Source organism: Arvicola amphibius, chromosome 3, assembly GCF_903992535.2.
Source record: "Arvicola amphibius chromosome 3, mArvAmp1.2, whole genome shotgun sequence".
Classification (NCBI taxonomy): domain Eukaryota; kingdom Metazoa; phylum Chordata; class Mammalia; order Rodentia; family Cricetidae; genus Arvicola; species Arvicola amphibius.
Genome location: NC_052049.1, coordinates 21,893,225 through 21,919,395, shown reverse-complemented (window position 1 = coordinate 21,919,395; position 26,171 = coordinate 21,893,225). Strand labels below are relative to the sequence as shown.

The 26,171-nt window shown below is 41.6% G+C and overlaps 1 protein-coding gene across 1 annotated transcript; it reads left to right on the top strand.

Annotated features, from left to right (window-relative positions):
• Positions 1-341: 341 nt before the first annotated feature.
• On the top strand, positions 342-25,894 carry Golph3 (golgi phosphoprotein 3). The gene is made up of 4 exons (XM_038323505.1): positions 342-843; positions 15,994-16,125; positions 21,014-21,128; positions 24,029-25,894. The coding sequence occupies exons 1-4, from the start codon at positions 619-621 to the stop codon at positions 24,451-24,453; spliced, it is 897 nt and encodes a 298-aa protein (XP_038179433.1). The 5' UTR covers positions 342-618; the 3' UTR covers positions 24,454-25,894.
• The last annotated feature ends 277 nt before the right edge of the window (positions 25,895-26,171 follow it).

Sequence of the window (26,171 nt, the reverse complement as noted above, 5' to 3'; positions counted from 1 at the left end):
TCCGAGGACAGATAGGGATGCTTTGGGCTCGGTGGGGTCCGCCCTCCCGTGGCCTCCGCTTCCGGGATCCAGGAGAGGCCTGGCTGGTCGCTGGCGCCAGGTCGGACCGTGAAGGAAAAGGGGGAGGAAGATGACAGCGGAGTCCGACACTGCTCCGGACCTCCAATCCCTGACCCGAGTGACACCGGGACGACTGGAAGCTCCGCAGTCCGCCTGGGTAGGAGGCGGCCAGCCACGCCCCTCGCTCGCGCCGCTTCCGGCACCCCGGCCCCGCCCCGCCCCGCGCCGGCGCTGCCACATCCTCCGGTGACGTCAGGGCGCGCCGCCATATTGGGAAGCGCCGCCACCGCCGCCGCCGCTGCTGCTGCCGCCTCCGCTCGGATCCTGGGCTGTGTGGGGCCACGGCCGCGGGCGGAAGGCACCCTTGTGTACCCCGCCGACTCCCGGCCCGCCGGCTTCGCCCAGCCGCGGCTCCTCATGACCGCCTTCGGCCCCGCAGCCCACGGACATCGCCCCAGCGCCGAGGATTAACACGGAAGCACCTGGGGCCGGGGCGGTGAGGGAGAGCCGGCCGGTCCCGCGTCCCTGTCGGTCCGGCGCGGCGCTTCGGCCGGAGCCATGACCTCGCTGACCCAGCGGAGCTCGGGCCTGGTGCAGCGGCGCACCGAGGCCTCCCGGAACGCTGCCGACAAGGAGCGGGCGGCGGGAGGCGGCGGCGGCAGCGGCGAGGACGAGGCGCAGAGCCGCCGCGACGAGCAGGACGACGACGACAAGGGCGACTCCAAGGAAACGCGGCTGACCCTGATGGAGGAGGTGCTCCTGCTGGGCCTCAAGGACCGAGAGGTGCGGGCGGGCGGGCGGGCGGGGTGGCGGCGGGGGCCCGGGCTCCAGGTGGGCTCCGGTGGGCGCCGGCCGAGGCCGCACCTGCCCCTGGCCCGGAGCGCCCAACTTGTTCCGAGGAGTGTAGGGGTCAGCCCTGTCCGGCGGGGCCGTGTGCGTTCCGGATCCTCCCGGTACCGACCCCGAGTGCTTGGCTCTTCTCGTCCTCCGTTCACAAGCGCTCTTCCTTTTGAAATCTTGGCCGTCTTTGCCTTGCTTTCTTTCGCAAACGATTGCAGTTCCGACCTGAGACAGCTCGGTACACCCAAAGTCTCGAAGCCCCCTCACCGCTCCCAATAGTCTTGCTATTGGAGCTACTTGCTGCCGGTCTCTTTTATGTAAAACTTCAGTTACTCTGTGCTGTTGAGAATTAGCAAAGTTATTTTACTGGGTATTGTTTAAAAAGTCAATGCAAAATTGCTTTAAAACCTAGGAAGTAACTTTTTGGGTGAACTTGGTGTGAGTGAGCGATGAGTTAGGATGGCGGTTCGTTTATCCGTTGTCGCCCTTAGTTTTGCCATTTTAAGGGAGGGCTTTGTCGTGAAGTGCGGGAATACAGGGTTTGTGATTTGATGAAAGGCCGCAAAGATTTAAATTGGCTTAAGTTGTATTCTGACTTTTGGAAGGGTTGTCCCCCCCCCCCCCAGAAATTTTACAAAAGTTGAAAACATGCTAGTGACTGTCTCTTTCCAACATCTGGACTCTAGTTAACGATTCACCTTATTACATACCCATGCATTAAAGGAAGCGGTTATTTTTACAGACAGACTTGCAGGTTTGGATATTTCATAAATCATGTATGATGAGGTGGCCCGGAAGCTTGTTTCGTTTCAGTGTGGAAACTCTAGACAACACATTTTGCGAGTCAGACAAAAAGGTGTAAGTTTTCAGAATTCAGAAAGGAGAGCAGAAAAACTCCAGTTCATACCTACTAAAAAAAAGTTTTCTAGTTCCCGAAACTTATCAGCGGTAGTGTTTTTTTCCCCCTCATGTACTGTTTGTGTTCCCCGGATATTAGGTACTGTCCAGGGAAGTGAGTCTTGGTGGGAATGGTCACGTGCCTCACTAGTAGTCATCTTGAAGACACTTGACTGTAAAGGGGCACACTACCTGTTTAATTACAGTTACTGTGAGGAAAGCGGGTGCCATGTGTTTTCTTTTTGTTCTGCGATTTAAAAGCTAGATGCTAGTGCCATAGTAACGCGATTTTAGAAGTATTCATTTAGAAAATATTAAGATTGAGAAAGTAGGCTTCTCAGTACTGTTCTTTACTCCCCTTCCTCCTCTGGAACAAAACAGATTATGAGACAATTTTAGAAAATATAAGAAAAGCAAAAAAAAAAAAAAAAAAAAAAAAAAGAGAAAAGAAAAAAGACTGTATTTCAGGGCTAGCATTTTGATTCCATATGGCTAGAACTCCGTAAAGCTAAAACTCAACAAAACCTCCTTTTTGGTGTTGTCACACTGAGCCATAATGGCGAGAAAGCACCTTTTATTTTAGAGGCATTACTCTGAATGTTTAAGCTAAAGCTGTCAACACTTACTTTTCTGTGATTGGTTCCCATGAAGATAATTGGAAGAATTTGTTGAAATTTAATGATATTGCAACATATACATAGTTTTTTTTTGGAAGTTCTTTGATGCCAGGTAGTTGAAACCATCTGTTGTGATTATTTTGCATAGTCTACTTCATAAGTCATGACCAAGATTCAGCCAGACTCTTAGCTAATCTTTAGCTTTTTTTTTTTTTTTTCTGAGACAGGGTTTCTCTGTGTTGTTTTGGAGCCTGTCCTTGAACTAGCTCTTGTAGACCAGGCTGACCTCAAACTCAAGAGATCCGTGTGCTTCCGTGTGCTTCTGCCTTTGTGTGCTGGGATTAAAGGTGTGCGCCACTACTGCCTGACTTTTGCTTGTTTAAAAAAATATGGGCAAGTCCAAGAAGTGATAGTGTGCAGGAGGATAGAATTTTGCATTGTCTTCTTGGTTTTAGAGATTCTCTTGTATATATTTCTTCTTATCATTGAATGTATACATACCAGTGACCAGAAATATAAACTAACTATTCTTTTGGGGAGGTTCTCCCTTGCCCTTTTTGTTTTTAAAAGACAAAGGTCTTGGTATGTAGTGTAGGCTGGCTTCCAACTCCTGGTTTCCTGCCTCTGTTTCCCTAGTGCTAGAATCATAGACATACTTTATATTCCTTTTCAAGGACCAGGAGTTTTCTTACCTTGTCCCTAAGCACTTAAGCCTGTATTAGATTTCAGTTTGTTAAATTTGTTATTTACTAAAGTTCTAGGGGCTGGGAATATGACTTAGTAGGTAGAGTGCATTGTACGAAGTTCTGAATTTGATTCCCAGCTCTGCACAGACGGCTCGGTGGTTTATACCTATAATCCCAGCAAGAATATCAGAAGTTCAGGGGCATCTTCACCTACATAGTAAGTTGGAGTGTAGTAAGAGGACGGGCTACACAAACACAGAAGGACCTCCTACACCATTGGAGGTCAGTCTGAGCTATATGAGAACAAGTTGGCTTTAGATTGCTTAAACAGAACTTGTTTAAAGACCTTATTAGGTCTCAAACTCAGGACAAATGGCTATCAAAGTAGGTTTTGGCTGCCTGACTCTGTCAACATCACCAGTAACCCCTGTTATAGAATCCTAACTCCTCAGCACTTCCCACCCAGTCCCCACCTCAACCTCTCCAGCCCCTAAGCTTCGTGTCCTTGCTGCTCTTTCTATGAAACCCAGCCATTTGGGCTGTTTGGTCTCTTGGCCGCTTGCTCCTGGGTCACTTCCAGCCTTTTGACTTCTGGTTCCTCTCCCATGGGATCTCTTCACTCCTCTCACATGGCCAGGTTCAGTCTAGACCCTTCCACATGCCTCTGCCTGTTTTATCTACAATAAACCTTTCCTCAACCTATACCTAGCAACAGCATTCAGTCCTGACAATTTTTTTTTCTTTTTTAAAAATTCAAGTTGGCGTTTCAGGTTTTTTCTTTCCTTGAAACACCTGTACCTGGGTCTCTTTAAGGGGTTCGGTACTACGTCTGGGTGAAGTGTATGATATTTAGAGGTCGCTCACTACTAGAGTTTCAGATAGGTTCACCCATGAGATCAAATTAAGTAATTAGCAGGATTTCTTTGGATGGTGTGGGGCAGAACAAGTGGTAGGTATTTTTCTTTCTGTTATTTATTTGTGCTTTTTCCATAGATGTATCTACTAGAGTAATTTCAGCGTACTTCAATAAGAATTACCTTAAATAACCAAAATTATTATTTTTCTTTGGTTTTAGAAGATTAATTTCAAGGGCCTCACACATACTGTACCACCACTAACTAGAACTCTGACTCCTTAAATAACTTTTGAATTACTTTATTGTGACAGATCTAAATACTTGAGGTTGGATTTGATCATTTCTTTTACTTAGCTATTTAAAGATTTACTTATTTTTCTTTTATGTGTATGACTGAGTGTTTTGCCCATGTTTGTGTGTATGCGCATCTAGAGTGTGTTCTTGATGCCTGAAGAGTCCAGAAGAGGGCATTAGATCCCCTAGTTACAGATGATTGTAGGCTGCTCTGTGTGTCCTTAAAATTGAACCTGGGTCTTCTGGAAGAGTAGCCACCAGTGAACACTGAGCTATCTCTCCAGCCCAAATTTGACTATTTAAAATGTCCAGTTTAATCTGGGAAGATAGCGGGGTTGGTAAAGTGCTTGCCACAAAATACGAGGTTCTGAGTTTACTTCCTAGCACTCAAGTGAAAAGCTGGGAGTGGTGTTGCAAGGTAAGGCAGAGACAGTGGCTAATTGCAGCTCCTGAACTAGCCATCCTCCCAGCTCCAGACCAGTGTGAGACCCCGTCGGAGAAAACAAGGTGGTTGGTATTTGACGGTAACACTGAAGTTGACCTCTGGCCTCTACATGATCATACATGCGCACATACCTGCACATACAGTAAAAGAAGAAAAAGATATGCCTGTTGAATATAAGTGAGGCTTTGTAGTTTTCCTTTGCTTTACATACTTGTAAAAGTTTCACAGTTTTCATAAAAAGTGGGAAAATGGTCACTTCAAATGCTTTAGATTGTGCTTTTGTGACTTACTGTTTACTAGAGTAAACTTTTCTTACACGTTTCGTTTTGTCTTTCTGGGGGAGGGGTGGGATTCTCCATTGTGTTTAGTCCCAGAGTTTTTCCTTCCTTCCTTCCTTCCTTCCTTCCTTCCTTCCTTCCTTCCTTCCTTCCTTCCTTCCTTCCTTCCTTCCTTCCTTCCTTCCTTCTTGTTCCTCCCCTTCCCTCCCCTCCCCTTTCCTCCCCTACCCCCCTCCCCTCCTTTCATTTTTGAGACAGGGTCTCTCTACGTAGACTTGGCTATCCTGGAACTCTGTAGATCATCAGTTGGCCTTGAACTCACAGAGATCCTTCAGCTTCTTCTGCCTCCCGAGTACTGGGACTAAATAAATTTGTGTGCCACCACACCCTGCTAGGATTGCTTCTTTTTGTTTCCTTGAACCCAATCTGGATCCTCCTGCCTCTGCCTCCCAAATGTGCGGGTTATTGATAGCTTTAAGAGAGCTTCTTATTGAAGTGTCTTCTGTTCTTTTGCGTTGTAGCTAGACTTGTCCAGGCAGTGGTTCTCCCCAGAGACTTTGGAGGAAAAAGTAGTAGCCTTGGGGAGGTGGTTGTATTCTGTAGACCCTTTCAGAATAGCATTCTTGTGTGTATCGTGTTCTCAAACATGGTTCTTTGAGTTTTCTTCCTGATCTGCTGGTGCTGTCTTTTTCTAGTATCATTTTATTTTTGTTTTTTAGTCACCTGATTTTCTAAGTTTTAATAGCCTTTAGTAACATCCCCTTTAAAGACAACATGTCTAATGCTTATAAGAACTCTACTGCAGTAACTCTTGAAGTATGTAGTGATTAGGTGTGTTTGGAGAAAAGATGGCAATTGGTAGGCCTCAAATTTGGACTGTTCTTGAATTTGTGATCTGCCCCCTCCCTACCTTCCTATTGTGAAGACAAGGTGTGCTGCCAGGCTTAGCTTGGAAGTTTATAAGATGGAACTGACTTTGTGTGGTTTTCACAGTGTCCAAAGATGAGTTCTTTTTGAAATGAATCTTTGGAATATAGTACTCACTTTCCAAGATGTATAACTGTTTTTGTAAAAATAAAAATTACCTCTATATATGCAGTTAATGTATAACAGCTCTACTCTCAAATCTATAAGCCAGATAGTTATTCATCATGTTTTCAGAACTTCAAGATGTGCTAAAAGTTGGTAGTAATTAAAAATTTAGTAAAATAATTTTGAATTTTATGATTCCTTTTCTCTCCCTCTCCTCCCTCTCCCTCTCCTCCTTCTCCCTCCTTCTTCTCCCCTTCTTCCAAGGCAAGTGGATCTTCCACCTCCTCTCCAGTGCTCACTTCCTCCCTCCCTCCCTTTTGGTTTTTTGAGACAGGGTTTCTCAGTATCTCTGGCTGTCCTGGAACTCATTCTGTAAATCAGGCTGGCATTGAACTTGCAGAGATCTGCCTGCCTCTGTCTTCCTGAGTGCTAGTATTAAAGGTGTATGCCACCAATATTAATTATATTCCCTTGATATTTTTGAAGGGTTTGCATTTTCATCTCTTTAAGTATGAAGTTTATAGCCTATATGAAAAATAAGCTGGAAAGAGTGCAGCCTGTTAGCACACTGTACTATTGCAGGGTAACCTTGTATATACACTACAGTATTATAATGTAGCGTGCTCTAACACACACAGATTTAAAGAAAACAGGATATTTCTCTTCTTTCATAAGCTGCAGAGTTGCAGTACAGCTAATGGGGCCTGGGAGATGGCTCAGGGTAAAGTGCTGGCTGTGCCAGTGGAGGATCTCAGTTTGGATAGCCCCAGCATGCACTCATAGAGCTGGGTCTGGGCAAGGCCCTTCTGTAATTCTAGTGCTCCTGAATCAAGATGGGTGCTAGAGACAGAAGTATCCCTGGAAGCTTACAGGCTAAGAAGCCTGGTGTGTTCAGCAATGAACAACAAAAACCTTGTCTCAAGAAAGGTGGGAAGGGGTCCAGTGAAGATGGATCAGCTGATAAAGGCCTTTTCCACCAAGCCTGAGTTTGACCAAATGATAGGACAGAACTAACTCTACCAAGTTGTGCTCTGACCTACAATAAAGTGGTGTGTGTTAATGTGTGTTCCCTGAAAATAATAAATGTGATGAGATCTGAGTGATAGACAGCAAGGACTGACATTTGAGGTTGGTCCTGGAACTGCACAAACGGTGGACAGTCACATTCACATGTGTATGCATACATGAGGTGGACAGTCACATGTGTATGCATACATGAGGTAGGGGTAGAAAATAGTACATTGGCACTGTCTTTCCTCTTCCTATTTTGATGATGTTGGGGATTTAACCCAGGGCCTTGCACCTGCTAAGCAAGCAGCACTCTGCAGCCAAACTACATATTCATCCCTATTGTTAATTTATTTTTAAACTTAATAAGTTATATTTGGTTTACTTGATTTATTAGAGAAAGTGTTTAGTTGGCATCAACAGATGTAGTTTAGAAATTTTGCTTGCACAGTTGACTTATCTCACCTTGACCTATACCCGTGACTCAGTAAACATTCTAAGTAAATCATACCTTAACGCAAAATTATTCCCGAGAGAATGAATACTGATCTTGGAGGTGGTGCTGGAAAAAACTTTTCATGTTTAAAGCTTAGCCATCCAGCATGTAAATTTAGTGTGTAGCTCACCTTATGGTTCACGAGGGAAGAGATAGTGGGGACGATGGAAACTGGCCAGACAGTAAAATAAGTCTTACGCGAGTTTGCACTTAAGTCACTTGAGAAACTTTTTTTTTTTTTTTTTGGTGTATGTGGTGAGATTGGCTCCCAGAGCCTTGGCATCCTACCTGAATCATCTGAGTGAGCTACATCCCTAGTCCTAGAAAGGGGCAGTGGGGACATGTCTGACCACTTGGGAGGCTGATGAAGGGGGACTACTGGTTTCTCCAGTTGGAGGCTAGTCTGTGCAACACAGTGAGCTTCTTTCTCAAAGAACAACAAACTTTTTTATTTATAAAGAATTTGGCTGAGATTAGTAGGTTGAGGAACACTTTAGCATATACACTGTAGAAAATTATGAGTTAAAATTTTAAGGAAAAAGTTATTTTAGGTGACCATGTGAACAGAACATGTATCTGTCCACCCCTGGCTTTTTTGAGAAAGACTAGAGATTGAAGGGCTTACATGTTGGCTTCTGGTGGATACTGTCACCATTTCTTGGTTGGGCTGAACGAACATAGGGCCTTGTGCCTGCTATATATATTCTTAAGGGTTTTACCTTCAAATGACAGCCCTTACCCCAAATCCATTTTCTTTTCTTTTTCATTTAAAGATTTATGTGTAAGTGTTTTGCTTCCGTGTGTGTAAGTGCAGCGTGTGCATGCCTGGTGCCCTAGGAGATCGGAAGAGGGCATCAGATCCTCTGGAATTATAGTTTTGTGCATAGTTGTGAGCCAGCATGTGGATCCTAAGAACTGAACCTGGGTATTCTGCAAAAACAGGTGTCCTTAACTGCTGAGACCTTCCCAAACCTCTATTCCAGTTTCTTAAATGCAGTGTTTTATACTGTAAAAAAACGAAAAATCCTACCAGCACTCGGGAGGCAGGCGGATCTCTGTGAATTCAAGGTCAGACTGGTCTACAGAGTGAGTTACAAGACAACCAGGACTGTTACACAGAGAAACCCTGTACTGAAAAACAAACAAAACAACAAGAAATTACATTAATTAGTTTGATCATTGAATAGAGTTGGCCTGTTTTTGAGATTAAAACAGGTTTAACTGGTATTTGTATTCCCAGTTAATGCAAGTGTGTGTGTCAGTTCTTTGCTAGGTGCTGATGTTTCAAAGATTTTTATTTTAGACTTTTAATGGACATATAGTCTACATAGGAGACAAGATCTCCAGACAATTTCATTGTGATTGGATGCTGACTATAGAGGAAATAGAGGGTGTAGACTAGGACTCGGGAGGAAGCCTCAGATCAGGAGCCACAAGACTGCTATCCTAGTTATATTCCTGTTGCTGTGAGGAAAGGGTTTATTTCAACTTACAAGTGTCACTAAAGGAGGGCAGGACAGAAATGTAAGCAGGAACCTTGAGTCAGGGATTGAAGCAGAGCCCATCTGGGATGCCAGCTTGTTCCTCCTGGCTTGCTAAGTTGCTTTCTTACACACCCCAAGACCACCTGCCCAGGGATGGTACCACCCACAGTGGGCTGGATCCTTCCACATAAATCATCAAATAAAAAAAAAAAAATAAAAACCTTACAGGCTTGCTTATAGGCTGGTCTTATGGGGGGCCTTTTCTCAATTTAGGCACTCTTTTCTGGAGACTCTAGTTTGTGTCAAGTTAGCAAAAAAACTAACCAACACAAACTATCCATGGTTTTTCACTTACAGCCTTGCCTTTCTTGACTTCCAGTTGGAAGACCTAAGCTAAATGTTTTGAATTCTTAAGCCTCTTTGTTTGCTTGACAAAACAGACCTCTGTTTGTGGTCTGGCCCATAACTTGTTATAGGACTCAAGGGCTGCTATATTACTTAATACTAAAAAATACTGTTGATTGATTCCTTCTCTTCTTCCCCCTTACCCTTCCAGTGCTGGGGATCAAACTCTGACCCTGAGCATGCTAGGCAAGTACTCTATTACTGAGCCCAGCTTCCATTCTTGTCGTTATTTCCTGACCAACTTGGACTTGATAAGTAACTGAATGAGTCAAATATTCACTATATTATCTATGCCGTTTCAGTGCAACTCCTAATTATGGATGAGTGTGCGTATGTAAAGTATCCCTCCTTTCTGTAATCTCAGACCGTCTGGGTGGAAAATCTGGGAACCTGCAGTATTTTTGGTTTCTTTTCCCTAGATGTAAGCCCAGTCTTTGTTTGTTTTCATTATTTCTCTTCTCCAGAATACTGTTCATTCTTCCTGAGTTATCAGGAGCTCCTGAACTTCCAGAGTCAGTGACTTTTGTGACAGCGGTGTTGTACTAAGTGTCAGGTGGAGTTGGCGTGCAGTGAGTCTTGTGTCCTATCCTTCTAGTTCCAGAGGAAAGCTTGAGAGATGTCTGGCCTCTCTGCCCTTGTTGGAATCAGCTCCTCCCACATTTGATTTTCTCATTTCTTCTTTGGTGCTCTGTTTTTTTTAGGGGAAGAAAATAATCCTTACTACCTTGAAAGCCAGAATCTTCACAGACGGTGATTAGGTCAAGATTCTACAACCTTTAAGAATTATTTAAGAAAATAACATCTATATTCATTTGTGTGGGTGTGCAGCACATGGGCTACTGTATGGAGGCCAGAGGACAGCTTGTGGGAGTTGATTCTCTTCTTCCATTATGTGAATTCTGGGGATCTAACTTAGGTTACCAGGTCTTGGGTTGCAAGCGCTTTTACCCACTGTTTATTTTTGAGACAGGGTCTCAGGTAGCCCAGGCTGGGCTTCAGCTCTGTGTAGCTCAGGAGGTCCTTGAACTGCTTGAACTAGTGATTCTTCTGCCTCTACTTTTGGAATATTGAGATTGCAGGCACTGTCTTATGCAGGCACTTCACTGCACTTGGTTTATGCCATGCTGGGGATAGGCAAATCTCCCAATTGAGCTAAATCTCTGACTCTGGTTCACAGTCCTTTAAAGATTTTATTTATATATATATATATATATATATATATATATATATATATATTTTACATTATATATATATATTAAACAATGGAAAAGCTATGCATTTCAAAGAAAGCAAGCAGATGGTATATGGGATGATTTGTAGGGAGGGAAAAGGAAAGAGGGAAATGATGCAATTTTATTATAAAATTAAAAATAATTTTAAAAATGTAATTCATATGTATGGTGGGTTGGGGCCTGTGCCTGTAATCTGGTTGGCCACCAAGCTCCCAGGATCCACCTGTGCTAAGGTTACAGGCACATCTGGCTGTCAGGTTCAAGATATTTGAACTCATGTCCTCCTGCTTTCGTAGTCAGCAGTGCTGTGCACTGAGACACCTTCCCAGCCTCGAATCCCCCCCCCCCATTTCCATATTTCTTAATTTTTTTACAATGCTGAGGGCATTAACCCACCAGGTGAGTTCCTATTACGGTACTGCATTCTTAGCTCTTCTTCTGTGTCTAATTTGAGACAGGGCAGCCCAGACTCCTTGGTTCAATTTATCATCTGCTTCAGGCTCTCGAGTGTTTAGGCTACAGGTGCTCTATGCTCCTGTACTTGGAGATGGTTGAGCACAGTGAAATATGGGCTGTGACATAACAAACAGAAAAAGACAGGACACACAGGAAGATCTGTATGAGAAAGTTTATTCTTCTGAAAATAAACTTAATAATCTTATGCAGCTATAAAAGCAAATAAAAATTGTGTCAAAGTAAGTTATGATGGAGATTATGGAATAAAGAACATGAAAATATTGGCATAGGTTGGCAAAAATCTGGGATTGGTAACAGAAGCTGTTGTGGGCTTTAAAGACAATGATAATAATACAGACAGGATGTTTGAAAGATGTGAGTGTAGAAAGGAGTGGCAAAACTGGAGACACCAAAGTCATTGGGCTCTTGGAGTGACTAAATGTGTTTCCAGTTACTTCTGTGTGTGCATGGATGTGTGCATTGTGGTGTGCATTTAGAGGTCATATTATAACCTGTGAAAGTGGGTTCTCTTTACCTCGTGGGTCTGGAGGTATGTGATTTGCTAACACCTATCTCACTGGCTTGAAATTATTAGAATTTGTGAAATTTGGTGCCAGTTTTGGGAGATTAAAGGATGCATATTTAATATGCACACACATACAAATACACACATATGGGTATTTTGACTTGCTTTTTTATGTCTACAACATATGCATGCAATGCCTCAAAAGATAGGCAGAATTACTAAGATTTTATTATTACTATAGCTTATGGGAGAGAGGAAATAAGTATGGTTCGGTTGAGTTTAAGGCATGAGTATGGTAGAAATATGCCTTTTAAACAAAATACAAGTAGTCTGTATGCTGTTTGGTGAGGTCCAAAGAATTGGAAGAGCCAGGCTTAGTGACGATAGCCCTATATTCAGAGGCTGTGTTGAGAAACTGAAAGTTGGTATGTCAGTTGCAAATGTTTAATATTTCTAGTACTTGACCTTTATTGTGTTACTGATAACATCTTATTTCCTTATAAAAGGAGTTTGAATAGCTAGTCTTTTTCTTTTCTTGTTCCATTTTATCTGATTATACAGAAAAGTGGAACTAACCATTACTGTCAGCTGTTATTAACTGCTAATCCTTTTCTTACCTACTTAAAAAGTAGGTCATTTTGTATGTATGCATGCTTATATAGACAAAATGCCCATGGTCTCTGAGAAGGCGAAGTTCAGACATGAGTAGAAGAGATATTTTTGAGGTTTTCCCTAACAGTCCCAAAACCAGCCCCAGAGCCAGCCACCCTAACTGTGGCAGCACCAGTCTCAATGAATTTGACTGCTATGTTGATGTCCCTTGAAATGGTGCCCCCTACTTTGGAAGTTGTGGCTAAGGGTTGAGTTAAGGTCTGAGGATATGGGACTGTCAGGATGCTGAGGCTTTCACCTGTGAGTGTCTCTGGTCACTTCAGTAGCACTGCAGACACCATGGAGGCTGTATAGGTGAAGTTGAAGCAGGCATTGTATTTTAGGGGGTGAGGGACCAAGAAGAACTATTCCTAGGCATAAAAAGCCAAGGCTGCTTTTTGAGACAGTCTCACTTTGTAACTGACTGGTTTGGAACTTGCTGTATAGACCAGGCTGGCCTCAGTCACAGAGACTACTTACTTTGCTGTCTTAGTTCTGTGATTAAAGAAGTGCACCCCACGTCTGGTCCTTGTTTTTAAATGTCTGTCTTTGGTGCTGTATACGTTGAGTGCAGGTACCTTTGGTAGGCTACAGGTATTGGATACTCTTGGAACTGGAGTTACAGTCAGTTGGGAGTGACTTGATGTAGGTACTGGGGTCCAAACTCATGTCCTCTGGAAAGAGCAGCATGTGCTCTTAACCACTGTTCCATCTCCTCAACTCTTCTGTTTTAGGCTTGCTAGCATCTCACCTGACCAGTACAGAATACTTGGGTTTCTTTTGCATGCTCTGTTGTATGCTTTGTCCTGTTTTGGATCCTTGCCATGTCTGGGTTTTTGAAGTACATAACCCGCTTTATTTTGGAATGCCTACCCTTCCCAATCTTAAAGTTTTAGGACATAGGGACTGGGGGAAATAATTTTTTAAAATCACACTTCTGAAATTGTAATGCCTCAGATTGTTCAGTAGTCCTGTGACCAAACTGAGGTCTGAGTTGTCTTGTTCATGATGAGTGAGATGAGGGGCACTGTCTTACTGCCATTGGTCTCTCTGTGCTTCATCACAGCTATCTGATTAGCCAGTACTCTCCTGAGTGTGGTTGACCTCTGAGCTCTATTTCCCTTTTGTTGGATTGAGCCTCAAAGATGCCTTCTTCTATACTCTCTGGAGAATTTCAAACCTCTGTAAGGTTGAATTGTTTGACTTCTAAGAGTTGGGTACCACCTGCATACATCATTGATTCTTTATCCTCTCACAACTGTATATATAAACACAGCTAGTTATTGAACTAAAAATGATACTGCCAGTTACTAGTCTTTCCATAGAGTTCAGCTTATTAAAAGTGGCTAACTTGCTGTGCTAGAAAGAGGAACACACATAAAACATGCTTTGAGTATGTAGTTCTCCAGTAGGCTCTTGTAATTCTTCTTTTAGAGAAACTAGGCCAAGTTTTTCTCTAGCTCCTCACTCTGAGTGCTTCCCCTGCTAGCTTGTGGTCTAGACCTTGCTGTGGATTCATTGGAGAACTGGGCTGGCTGAGGTTGGTTACAGTCACTCGGTACTCTCCTGATTTACTTTTCCCCTAAGAGACTTAATCCCATGTGGCATTGTTACTGGTCCAGTTATACTATCCGCACTGTTCTTTTGGGTCTGTTTTACTCAGCCTTTTGTGATACAGGTTTACTAGGAGGTTATCAAAATACTGGGCTACTCTGTTGCTTGCTCTGCTTTTCTTGGCTTCATCTATCTGGTTTATTTCTGGTAAACCCCAGAAACTTAGGCACAGATTTTTTTTTTTCATTCATTTACTTTCCTTGTGAGTTAGCCAGTTTTTCATTAAATGTTACCCTAAACTCTGTAGTAAAGACCTTGTTTTGCTGACATCTCTGGGTGACTCATAACATGAAAATAGTTGGGACAGTTATATCTAGCCCTCTGCTATCCGCCATCAAAGGTAAACTGCTAACTCTGTCACTCTTTTCAGACTGGTGTGCTCGCCACACCCACCCAACTTCATGAACTGCACTCTGCCTGTACTGTGGTGTTTCACCTAGGAACCCCATTTGTGTGTTCAGGCCTGTGAAAACTACACAGCTGTAATGTGATTTCATGTGGAATCAATTCCCAAGCTTCTCGAGGCTTTAATTGCTCCAGATCTCACTTGATTTCTATCCATTACTGATTGAATTACTGCTCTGGCCATCCTGGATCTCACTGTGAAGACAGCTGATGTTCTGCATAGATCACAGAGATCCACCTTGCCTCTTACCTCTGTCTCCTGAGTGTTGGGATTAAAAGGCATATACCATCATGCCTGACAAAACTTTTTGCTTTCGTCTTTTAGTTCCCTTTATCTAAATTCTCTCCTTCTGAAAGCTCTCATTAAAAGTGGTAGTTTGAGCCAGGTGGTGATGGTGTATGCCTTTAATCCCAGCACAGAGGCAGGCAGATCTTTGTGAGTTCCAGGACTGCCAGGACACACGAGAAACACTGTCTCAAAAAAAACCCAAAACCAACAACAACAACAACAACAAAAAGTGGTAGTTGGGGCTTGCACTTTAAGTCCCCACATCATTAGTGAAGTTCCATGAACTCTGGTGGTCAGCCATTCTCTTAAAAATGAGCTGATCGCTTTGACCAGGGAGCCTTCCCTATGTAGCCCAGACTGGCTTGAATTCTGGAGGTATGAGCCACCATGTTGGGACTGGATTTTCATTTTTACTTATTTAAAAGTTTTAATTTATTTTGTGTGTATGGATGTTTTGATTTCATGTATGTCTGCACTATGTGTATGCTTGGTGCCCAAGGAGTCCAGGAGAGAGAGAGCATTGGGTCCCTGTTAAGTGGAGTTACAGTTTTGAGCCCCATGTAGATGCTGGAATTGAACTTCAGTTATATGTAAGGGCAGTAAACACTCTTAGTCTCTGAGCCATCTCCCTAGCATGACCTTGAACTTTTAAGCCATTGAAAGCTCCAGATCTTCAGTGCTAGAATTATAGTCATGTGCTACCCTGCCCAGTTTGACTCTAAAGTTATTTGTTGTTTATCCATATGTAAGAATATGTGGTTAAAAAACAACCCTCCCCCACATCCTAGATTTACAATATACCAAGTGCACTTTTAGTGTCTTGTTATAAAAAGATACGTGTTGTGAAATATTTTAATTAGGCAAAGATACATTTGTTTGTGCTGTGGGACATTACTTTAACTGTGTAAAGGTGTGCTGCACTTGTTTATGCCACATTTGTTTAATGATATAAAGATGTCTTACATTTGTTTTTGCTGCTTTTGTTTCACCTTGCCTACCTACTTAAGGCACTTGATTGGTATTTGGGCAGAGAGAATAAATAAGAGAAATCTAGGCTAGAAAGGGGAAGAGAATGAGGGAGGAAAGAGAGAGACATGCCCTGGCCAGAAGCCAGGCAGTGACTAGCCAGCTAGATAGGAGTAGGACATACTGGGAAAAAGGTTAAAAAGTCCCAAGGCAAAACATAGATGAAGAGAAACAGGTTAGGTTATAAAAGCTACCAAGGAAAGAGCAAAGCCAAAGCCGAGCATTCAAAACTAAATCTGTGTTTCATGATTTGGGAGCTGGTTTGTTGCCTAAAAGGAAAAGCCTGGTACACATGTATGATGAAAGGTACTCAAAATGGCTTTGGCTAAAGCTATTTCTACTTTTGAGTCAAGGTGAATTGCTTGTTTTGTTTTTTTCTTTGTTCTTTTTAAATAGGGTTACACATCATTTTGGAATGACTGTATATCATCTGGATTACGTGGCTGTATGTTAATTGAATTAGCCTTGAGAGGAAGGTTACAACTAGAGGCTTGTGGAATGAGAAGAAAAAGTCTTTTAACCAGAAAGGTAAGAGGACTTCTAAATAATACTCCCCTTTGCAAGAATTTGCTCTGTATAAATGATGAATATTTCTAATAGCTTTAAAATGTGTAAATAGTTTAAAATTGTCTATTGGATTGCATTCTTGGTTTTTCTGGTTCTTTGCATACGCAACAAATGTCAGTCACTGTTAGGATCCATGACCACTGCATTTTAGGGAGATGCTCAGTTTTATTTGCTTCTGAAGACTTTGAGACAACTTTGGATAATCCAGGAGCTTTGTGGAAATTAATTACTCCTAGGGCACCCATCTTTTTGGAAGACTGTGGTTGCTTTTTATGTCTCTTCTCTATGGTGAAGGTGTAGGTAGGTACTTCTCTGGAGGAGCAGAAATATATTACGTTAGTTTTTTTTTTTAAAGATTTATTTATTATGTATACAGTGTTCTGTCTGCATGTGTGTCTACAGACCAGAAGAGAGCACCAGACCCCATTACAGATGGCTGTGAGCCACCATGTGGTTGCTGGGAATTGAACTCAGGACCTCTGGAAGAATAGTCAGTGCTCTTAACCTCTGAGCCATCTCTCCAGCCCTTACGTTAGTTTTTAGATTTTTAACTTTAGCCTCAATTTCAGATATTCAAGACTGTTTCTCTTCCAGTCTGTTCTTACACTCTGGACATGGTATTTCAAAACCATTTTTTTAAATTTAGTAATGTATTATATTTATAAATCCAAAAGTTAGGCCAGAACCAAACATTTTGTTGCCATTTAGTTTTTAAAGACAAGAGTCTTCACTTTTTAACCAAGGCTGTTTGGAACTCACTAGTGGCCCATGCTGGCCTTCTCTGCCGCTGTCTCTAGAGCACTAAGACTACAAGCCTGTGCTGCATCCCTTACTTTGAACTTGCCCACTGATAACCCAGAGAATGGTTATTTCATAAGAAGGGATGCGTAATGTGTTACTGAAAGTTATGTACAGGAAGTAATATTGCTGGGTTGGAGTGCATGCACCTCAGGATGAGTGCTCCCTTAGCGGGTGTGCCAGCCTGTGTTTGAGCTCAGTACTGGGTGGGTGGAGTAATGTGGGCATGTTTGTTTGAATCAGTCTTGCTGTGTAGCTTATGCAGGCTTTGAATTTAGATTTTCTGACAGTCTTTTTTTTTTTTTTTTTCCCCCGAGACAGGGAAGTTTCTAGAGCCTGTCCTGGAGCTAGCTCTTGTAGACCAGGCTGGCCTCGAACTCAGAGATCCGCCTGCCTCTGCCTCCCGAGTGCTGGGATTAAAGGCGTGCGCCACCACCGCCCGGCTCTGACAGTCTTTGAATGGCTGAGATTACAGGCTGACACCATAGAAATGCTCTCATGGCATCTCTATGGTAAATCCAGCCATTTGCCCTTAAGACAAGGGAGCTGGCATTGAAAGAATTTAACAAATTACTGTTTTGGATAACTATGTCATAAAACAGGTTTTATTTCTGCAACTGTAGTAACTTACAGAGAAAACCAACCTGAGGAAGCTGTATTGTAGTATCAATAGAATGCATGCACAGGTTTGTAATTTAGGAACTTTTCATTAGAGTCCTGGCCTAAATAAAACGATGTGCTAGCAGGAGTCAGTTTTGTGTTATACATGAGCAAGAGCCATGGACTGGTGATTGTCTGTTCCTTTATTCATTGTGCATTCATTATTTTAGTACATCATGCACTGTACTAGACTGGGAAAAAGTGGTGAAACTTAAGTCAAGTCTGCTCTTAGTGATTTCTTAATGATGTGACAAAAAGGTCGTTGGAAAATATCCTATATGATTTAGTAAGTTAAAATTTAAAAGTAATTGCTGATTTAATTAAGATAGATACAGGTAGAAGACCAAAGGTACCTAGTTTTCCTCATTCATTACTTCTGATCCTGGCAGCTCTTTATTTTTATTTTATTTATCCATTTATTTATTTATTTATTTATTTATTTATTTATTTATTTATTTATTTATTTTTTGGTTTTTCGAGACAGGGTTTCCCTGTAGTTTCTAGAGCCTGTCCTGGAACTAGCTCTTGTAGACCAGGCTGGCCTCAAACTCAGAGATCCGCCTGCCTCTGCCTCCCGAGTGCTGGGATTAAAGGCGTGCGCCACCACCTCCTGGCTATTTTATTTTATTTTATTTTATTTTTGAGACAGTGTCTCTTTGTAGTTCAACTGTTCTGGAGCTCAGAATGTAGACCAGACTGGCCTCAAATTTAGGAGCTCCTCCTGAGTGCTAAAGTCATGTGCCACCACTCTGTCTTTAATTCATTTTAAAGCCACCTTAACAAGTGACCACAGCCACAGTAGCTTTAAGCAAGAAAGAATTCTTTCAGTTTTGGAGACCAGAGTTAGGAGATGTAGTTGTGTTTTCTCGAAGACTCTAAGGGAGAATCTGCTTATAGCACCCCGCTCTTCCCGGCTTTTGGTTGTTTTAATCTTGCTCCTTAGTTTCTGACTGCATCTGCCCACATGTCCTCATTGCCTGCCACCCGTGCCACATCACTGCCACACAACTGACCTTGGGCCTCTTTGTTCTGAGGTTGCAGCTCCCACGGGGTTTCTTGTTTTATGAATCTGTTTTCTGTTAAATTCCTGAGGCCCTTTGAAACTCTGTCTATATAATGCATTTCTCAGAGGTCTTGTTTTCTCTTCTTTTCATCTCTCCTATGTTGTAGGTAGTAAGTAGAGGATATTTATTTTGAAGCCACACATATTCTTGAAATATTTTGTTGTTTGTTTTTAAGATAGGGTTTCTGTTTGTAGCTTTGGATGTCTTAGAACTCACTCTGTAGTTCAGTCTGGCCTCAGAAACTCAGAGGTCTACCTGCAACACCACTGCCCAGCTAGTGTTGAAAATTTAAAGGAATTTAGAACTTGTTTGAATCTTTGATTTGTTTTGAGCAGGAACAATGAAATGTAGTAAGATTTGTTTCTTGAATAGCTCAGTGCTGTTCTCATGTACGCACAGCCTCACAGCTGCTGGGATTACCTGCACAAGATGAAGCCAGTCAGCATCTTAGTGAGGAGTGGAGCCGGCTCATGAGGCTCCACCCCCCCTTTGATGGCTTCAGGGGGTGGTTGGTGTGTGTGTGTGACCACTGGTAGGTTGCCAGTGCTGTGTTGGGTAGCCTCACACCCAACAGGCAACACTAGTTAGATGCAGTGGATTATTTACGTTTGGGGGGATGGGGTGAGAGGAGAAGTATTGGGGGGAAGGGAATGTGGAGAATTTGGGTTGGATACGCTCAATGTTCTATATGTTATGAAATTATCAGATAAATAAAAGTATCCCTACAACATTAAACATGTTGAAGGCCTCTAGTCAGGAGACAAATTATTTCAAGTGAAAGATGGTCACACTAGGGGCTAAAATCCAGACAAAGACTATGGAAGGAGTGACACATAGGAGGAAGGTCTATAGCAGGACTTGGAAGAATAAATTACCTCTCCATAGCCAGGTTGTTTGGATGCTGATAGACCACTTGTTTGAGCAGAGAGGATGATGATGGCTCCTGGCCACATGGAGAGAGCAGGGAGTGGAAGAAAGAAGTCGGTCACATGGTTCAGCGTCACAGACGTAGGATTCTTTTCTCTTAAAATTCTTTTTCTTCCCTGTAAACCCTGGTCTAACTAAGCACTATGGAGTGAACATTCTAAATATTTCTGTATCTGCACTGTCCAGCATAGTAATCATGCCACCATTGAAAATTGAGCTGTGCTATACAAAACACACTGAAGTTTTAAAAACAGTATTGGTGAAAACACTAAATATCTCAGCTTTCAAACAAATATCTCTTATAGACCAGGTTTTGGCTTTATTGGGTTAAAACCAATATTTTATAATTCATTTCACCTTTTTTCAATCCCTCGAGACTAAATTTGTGGTTGGCATTATGGTTTTATATTTCTCTTGTGTAATCCTAAAGATTAATTAAAGATTAAGAATAAGCTTTTATATATTAATCTTTTGTGAGATTGAGCAAAAGAAAAACCCCACATAGGCACCTTTTTGAAGAAAAATATGAGAACACAGTTATATTTAAACATTTTTAAAATTTATTTATTATGTATACAATATTCTGTCTGTGTGTACGCCTGAAGGCCAGAAGAGGGCACCAGACCTCTTTACAGGTGGTTGTGAGCCACCATGTGGTTGCTGGGAATTGAACTCAGGACCTTTGGAAGAGCAGGCAATAGCTCTTAACTGCTGAGCCATCTCTCCAGCCCTATTTAAACATTTTTAATAGCCATTCTAAGGTACCGTGATAGATTTAATTAGAAATGCATTGCTTAGGCTATGACTGAGTGAAGCCCGTGGGAACCTAAGTGGCTAACTAGCATGGCAGTGAGGGCTCCTTTCCTACCCATCTCCCAGGGTTTTCCACTCTTCTTGTTTTTGAGGTTTCTTTTACGTTCCTTAATGATACATATACATACATATATATTTATATTTATTTATTTATTATGTATACAGTGTTCTGTCTTTCTGTATGCTTGCAGGCCAGAAGAGGGTACCAGATCTCATTATAGGTGGTTGTGAGTCACCATGTGGTTACTGGGAATTGAACTCAGGACCCCTGGAAGAGTAGTCAGTGCTTTTAACCTCTGAGCCATCTCTCCAGCCCCTTAATGATATTTTTTGAGAAAATTAGTTTTCTTATGTAAAGTGCCTTTATTATATGAGTTCTTCCATATAGTTGAGTCTGTTTCTGGGTCTAAGAATATTTTAATGAATGTATTTGTGCATTAAATAGCTCAAAGTTCAGCATTAAATGGAATTGCAGTAAGTGTAAAGTCTCTGAGCATGAAATATTTGCATACTTGTTTGTTTTTTATCTAATGAGTTTATGAGGGAAGACGGTACCAGTGCATCATTTCTGACCGCTTGTGTTTTAGGTGATCTGTAAATCGGATGCTCCAACAGGGGACGTTCTTCTTGACGAAGCTCTAAAGCATGTTAAGGAGACTCAACCTCCAGAGACGGTCCAGAACTGGATTGAGTTACTTAGTGGTAAGCTGATGTATTAAAAAGTAATCATCGAGTCCTGCTTAGAGATGTTTTTTTTAATTATGGAAGATGGTGGTGGGGATGATAATTTAATAAAAAATAATCTCCTTTTGCATGAAAAAGCAAATAGTCTTCTTTTAAGCTCTGTTTTGAGTCAAGGTCTCCTTACTTTGTAGCCCTGACTGAACTACAACTCAGATCCACCTGCCTTTGCCTCTTAAGTGCTGGAATTAAAGGCTTGCACCACCATGCCTGTCTCCAATCATTCCTATCAGAGTTTTTGGGACAGTTTACTGTTTAGAGTGGACCAAGCTGTGAGGATGTCTTCATAAACTATAAGCCATCTCTTGATCTTAACGTGTACCAGGCATTCACTGGGCTTGGTCCAGTCTGATGGTCAGTGTCTTGGTTTCTGGATTTTCTTTTACAATGGTATAAACCAGTATTGTCCTAAGGGATTGGGTTGATAGGCTAAAGTGGTTATACTCAACTAGTTAACATTGTGTGGCTGCTGACTGACTAAATCTTACTAGTGTGAGTGCTGACTGAACTTGACTTTCAACTTGAGCCTCTTGTGTGCTTCTCACCAGAGTAAGCATTAAAGAGATTTCTCTGAAAATATTGAAATACAGTAGGATGTCCAGTGGAATAGTTAAGAATTCACAAGGCAGATATTTAGGCAATATCCCATGTTTTTTGATTGGCTATAAGTGCCAGAATGTTGTGTTCAGCACATCTTATTATTAGGCATCTATTATTTTAGGTGTATATTAGGAATGAGCTGCCATGTTGACATGAAAGAAGTGGATCCAGCTTGGGAGGAGAAAACAAAGCGCATTGCTAGAGTATTGGAACAACGGTTTTGGTCAGAGCTTAGTGATAGAGTGCTTAACTCCATTCATCTGCTTTCTGTTGAGCAGATGGACCAGATTTCTTTTGACTGGTTAATAACTTTAAGTTTTTTATTATGTTTATTTATTTTAGTGTGTGTGGCAGGGGTTAGTGTGTCCTGGCACAGGGTAGAAGCCAGTTCTCTCCTTCACCATGTGAGCCTCGGGTGGATAGAGATTGTCTTGCTTGGCTGCAAGTGGCTTTGCTCACTGAGCCATCACTCTGGTTTCCCACTCTATGAATTTAAGTGTGTAGGTCTGTGGCCAGTCTGAGTTTTGTTTTTTTTTTTTTTTTTTTGTTTAAATTTTTGTTGTTTTAAAGTTGTCCTCATTAGAGGTATAGTCCTTAAGGATCTAGAATGTGCAAAACCCAGGATTTGATGCCTACCTTGCACTTGCACTGTAGAAGTACCAACAACAGAAAAGTATGTGGTGTACTACTTGAATGCCAGTGTTGCATGGCACTGACATGGGCGCTCTGAACTTAGAGACACTTGGAGACTGACAACCACCCACGTGCGTCTAATAATTTAATACTTATGGCTCTCTAAAGTTTGGTGGTTCAGAAAAACGTCCAAGGAAGCTTAGAAGTTAAAAGGAAGTAGACTTTGGACTACGCCTTTGAAAGGTAAAAATTGTACACACAAAAGAAAGTGTACCTTTTCAGAAGGATTAGAGTGGGCCAGTGAGAAGGCTCAGCAGTTAACCAGGCACTTGGCTGCCAAGCTTCCCTGAGTGCAGTGTTTGAATAGATGGCCAAGATGTCATCTGGATTGTGAGACCTGTCCTGTCTGATAGGTACACAGATGTATGCATAGTTAATTGTAGAAAGTATTTGCATATATGTGCTTATTTTATGTTGTATTAGTTTGAATTCCCCCAAAATCAGCTAATATATCTTGTCTGACTTTAGTTTACGGTTGTCTGCCTTGCTGACACTGGCATTAGAAAACAGAGTAAAATCTAAAACCCAAGCTGTCAGGTGATTAGTAGACACTTTAGGAGACAGTGGATTGAGTTAAAAGTTGGAAGTCATAGGATATTTGCAAGAAGGTCATCACTGCTGTGCTCTCTTGCTGTTTCTTTTGTTCTTAGATATTTATTCTTTTGGAAGTCTAGATGTAGTTTGAGTGCCCCTCCCCTGAAACTAATATTTTTATATAGGGCCTCATTCCCTTTTTTTCTAGCCAGTAAATTATGATGGTTTCTCTCACCACTTAGAAGGTTAGAAATAAGTCTTAATGTTTGTTTATATTCTTGGTACTATGATTCCTGAGAACATTGTAAATACTACCGTACCAAGTAATTTGCTTTTGTGTGTGTGCGTGCACGCGTGTGCATACACTTGAACCCAAATGCACTTGTAGACACTGATTTGTTGTGACTTATTTGAAATGGTTTTTATGCACAAAATGGCCTTAATTATTAATAATCCATAGTACCAGCCTTTTATCATATACTTTATGTCCTTTTCCAAAGTAAATTGCAAAATTTTAATAACTCTTCTATGGACCAGTGAGATGAGTCAGAGGTTAAAGGTATTGGTGCCAGGCCTGATGACCTGGACCTGAGTTTGATTTCCTCTTGTTTTTTGTAGTATTCAGAGTTGAACCTAGGGTCTTGTGATGCTTTTATAGTGTAGAACAGTCTCTTACGTGTAGCCCAGATGCTTCCACGCTTGAGATCTTTCTGTCTCCACTTGGTGAGTTTGTGCTCTACCACATTACATTCCACCTTATTGACTGCCTTTTGTTAACAGCCAGAGCAGGCAGGAACAAAATTGAATATGTGGTTCATTAATCTTTTAGACTAAGGGTGGTTGTGATTTGAAGACTACTGTGCCTGAGAAAGCATTAGGTACCTAGAACCCAGTCATCCAAACTTGGACTTCATGATCTAGTGGGGAGGGGGCAAGAATCAAATTTCTTTTGCTTATCTAATAGTTCATTTTTTGTTGTTGTAGTTCAGCAAATAATACCCATCATTTCTAACTTCTGGAACATTCTTATTTAGGTGAGACGTGGAATCCATTAAAATTGCACTATCAGTTAAGAAATGTACGTGAACGTTTAGCTAAAAACCTGGTAGAAAAAGGTGTGCTGACAACAGAGAAACAGAACTTCCTCCTGTTTGACATGACAACACATCCTCTCACCAATAACAACATTAAGCAGCGCCTCATCAAGAAGGTACAAGAAGCTGTTCTTGACAAATGGGTAAATGACCCTCACCGAATGGACAAGCGCTTGCTGGCCCTCATTTACCTAGCCCATGCCTCGGATGTTTTGGAGAATGCCTTTGCTCCTCTTTTGGACGAGCAGTATGATTTAGCCACCAAGAGAGTACGACAGCTTCTCGACTTAGACCCAGAAGTGGAGTGTCTGAAGGCCAATACCAATGAAGTTCTATGGGCCGTGGTAGCTGCATTTACCAAGTAACTGTCAGAATGGAATGTTTCCTTTTTCTCGTGAACCAGTAGTTTTTCTTCTATTGACTTCTGGTTTTCTGTAGTTTGTACTTTCCCATACTAATAATTGGCTTTTGTTCTACAAAATGGTGGGTGGCAATTTCTTTTTGTATGTACGCGGGATTCTGCTGGTACGAGAGGCCTTCCTCTTTCTGTTTTTAACCAACCTTACTGCCATATTGGCACTCCATTCCCTTTTGCCATTCTCACTGTTACCTGGTCGGGTCTGCTGGTCTCTGGCTTTCAGAGTACCTCCAGTCACCTCATGCACAGCTTTTGGATTACCTCAGCTTGTGTTTTCCCACCTGGCATTCTGCCTACAATTCAGACAAGTCACAACAAGGCCTTCAACTCACCAAAGGTAAATATCTGTATCTATTAGGACATTTTATACATAGACCTCAGTTGAGATGTATACTTAGCAAAATTATTTTTAAATTGAAACAGCACAGTAAATAGGTAATATAAAATGCCCCTTGGATTTTGCTTCCTATGTAAATCTATTGTGTGGTTACATGTGTTATAATTTTAGCTATTAAATCATAAAGGTCCAATTGTTTCACAAAGCCAGTTTGAGATGGGCTGCATTCCATTTATGCTGTATATAGTTCGGATTATATATGAATCGCCCCTTCTGGCCACCTCTGCCTCGTCTTAGTATTTTACAAAATTTAATTGTGCACCTGGTGCCCTTCACTAGCTCCATTCATTGTTATTTGGTGGCAAACTAGACCTCTCATTGTTGAAGAGAGAAAGATGTGATCTGTTCAACTTTTTCTGAGCTGGGCCCCTCATGATATTCTGCCTGCACATCTCCTTTGTGACTTTTTTAAACTCTTCCCATTTTTATGATTTCTGAAGGAAAGAGGCTTGTGACTAGTACTAACCTGGAGTACAGTTTTTTTTTTCTTCTGTCCTTAAGTAAATTAATGTCTGCTCCAAAATATCGTTTATCTACTCATCCATTCTTGGGGGAAAGAAGGTCAGATATCAGTCCTAGCAGATGTTGATGTAAATTGATAGCAAGTAATGACTGCAACGCGGATGATTAAGACTTTTGTAACAGAAAGCTCTGCTATATTTTAATTTTATATACAATTATGATAATTAGCACATCGTAAGACTACAAACCTCTGCTTTTTAATGTTGATTTTATTCTTTATCACTGTTTATGTACCATTGGTTTCATAATGTAAATACTATACATTGAACAAATTAAATGTCAAATTTTTTATTACCATAGTTCATGTTAATAGTGGGGCTTTCAGGTGTCTAGAAAGTTTTGGTTAACATTTGATGCAAAAATACTAGATGCGTATAACTTTAGAGTTGAATTTTAAGGGACTCCCTAATATGTATACTATCTTTTTATCTGAAGTAATAAATAAACTATGATCTTGAAAGTGCCTGAATCACAGTGAGCATGTCATTTGATTTTTGTGTCATCTCCTTTGCTTCAAGGGAAGTTTTACTTAGTATGGCATGGTAACATTTCAACTGCACGGCTTGGCAAACTGTCTTAAAAGAGCCGGGAAGGAAGTACTTTAAACTTCGCAGCCACATATGGTGTTTGTTGTAGAAACTCAGTTCTGCTGAATGAAAGCTGTCACTGACAATACAAATAAATGGCAGCAAAAGTTTAGAGAAACAGACAGCTGGCAGTGGTAATAGTTGCCATCCCCTTTATGA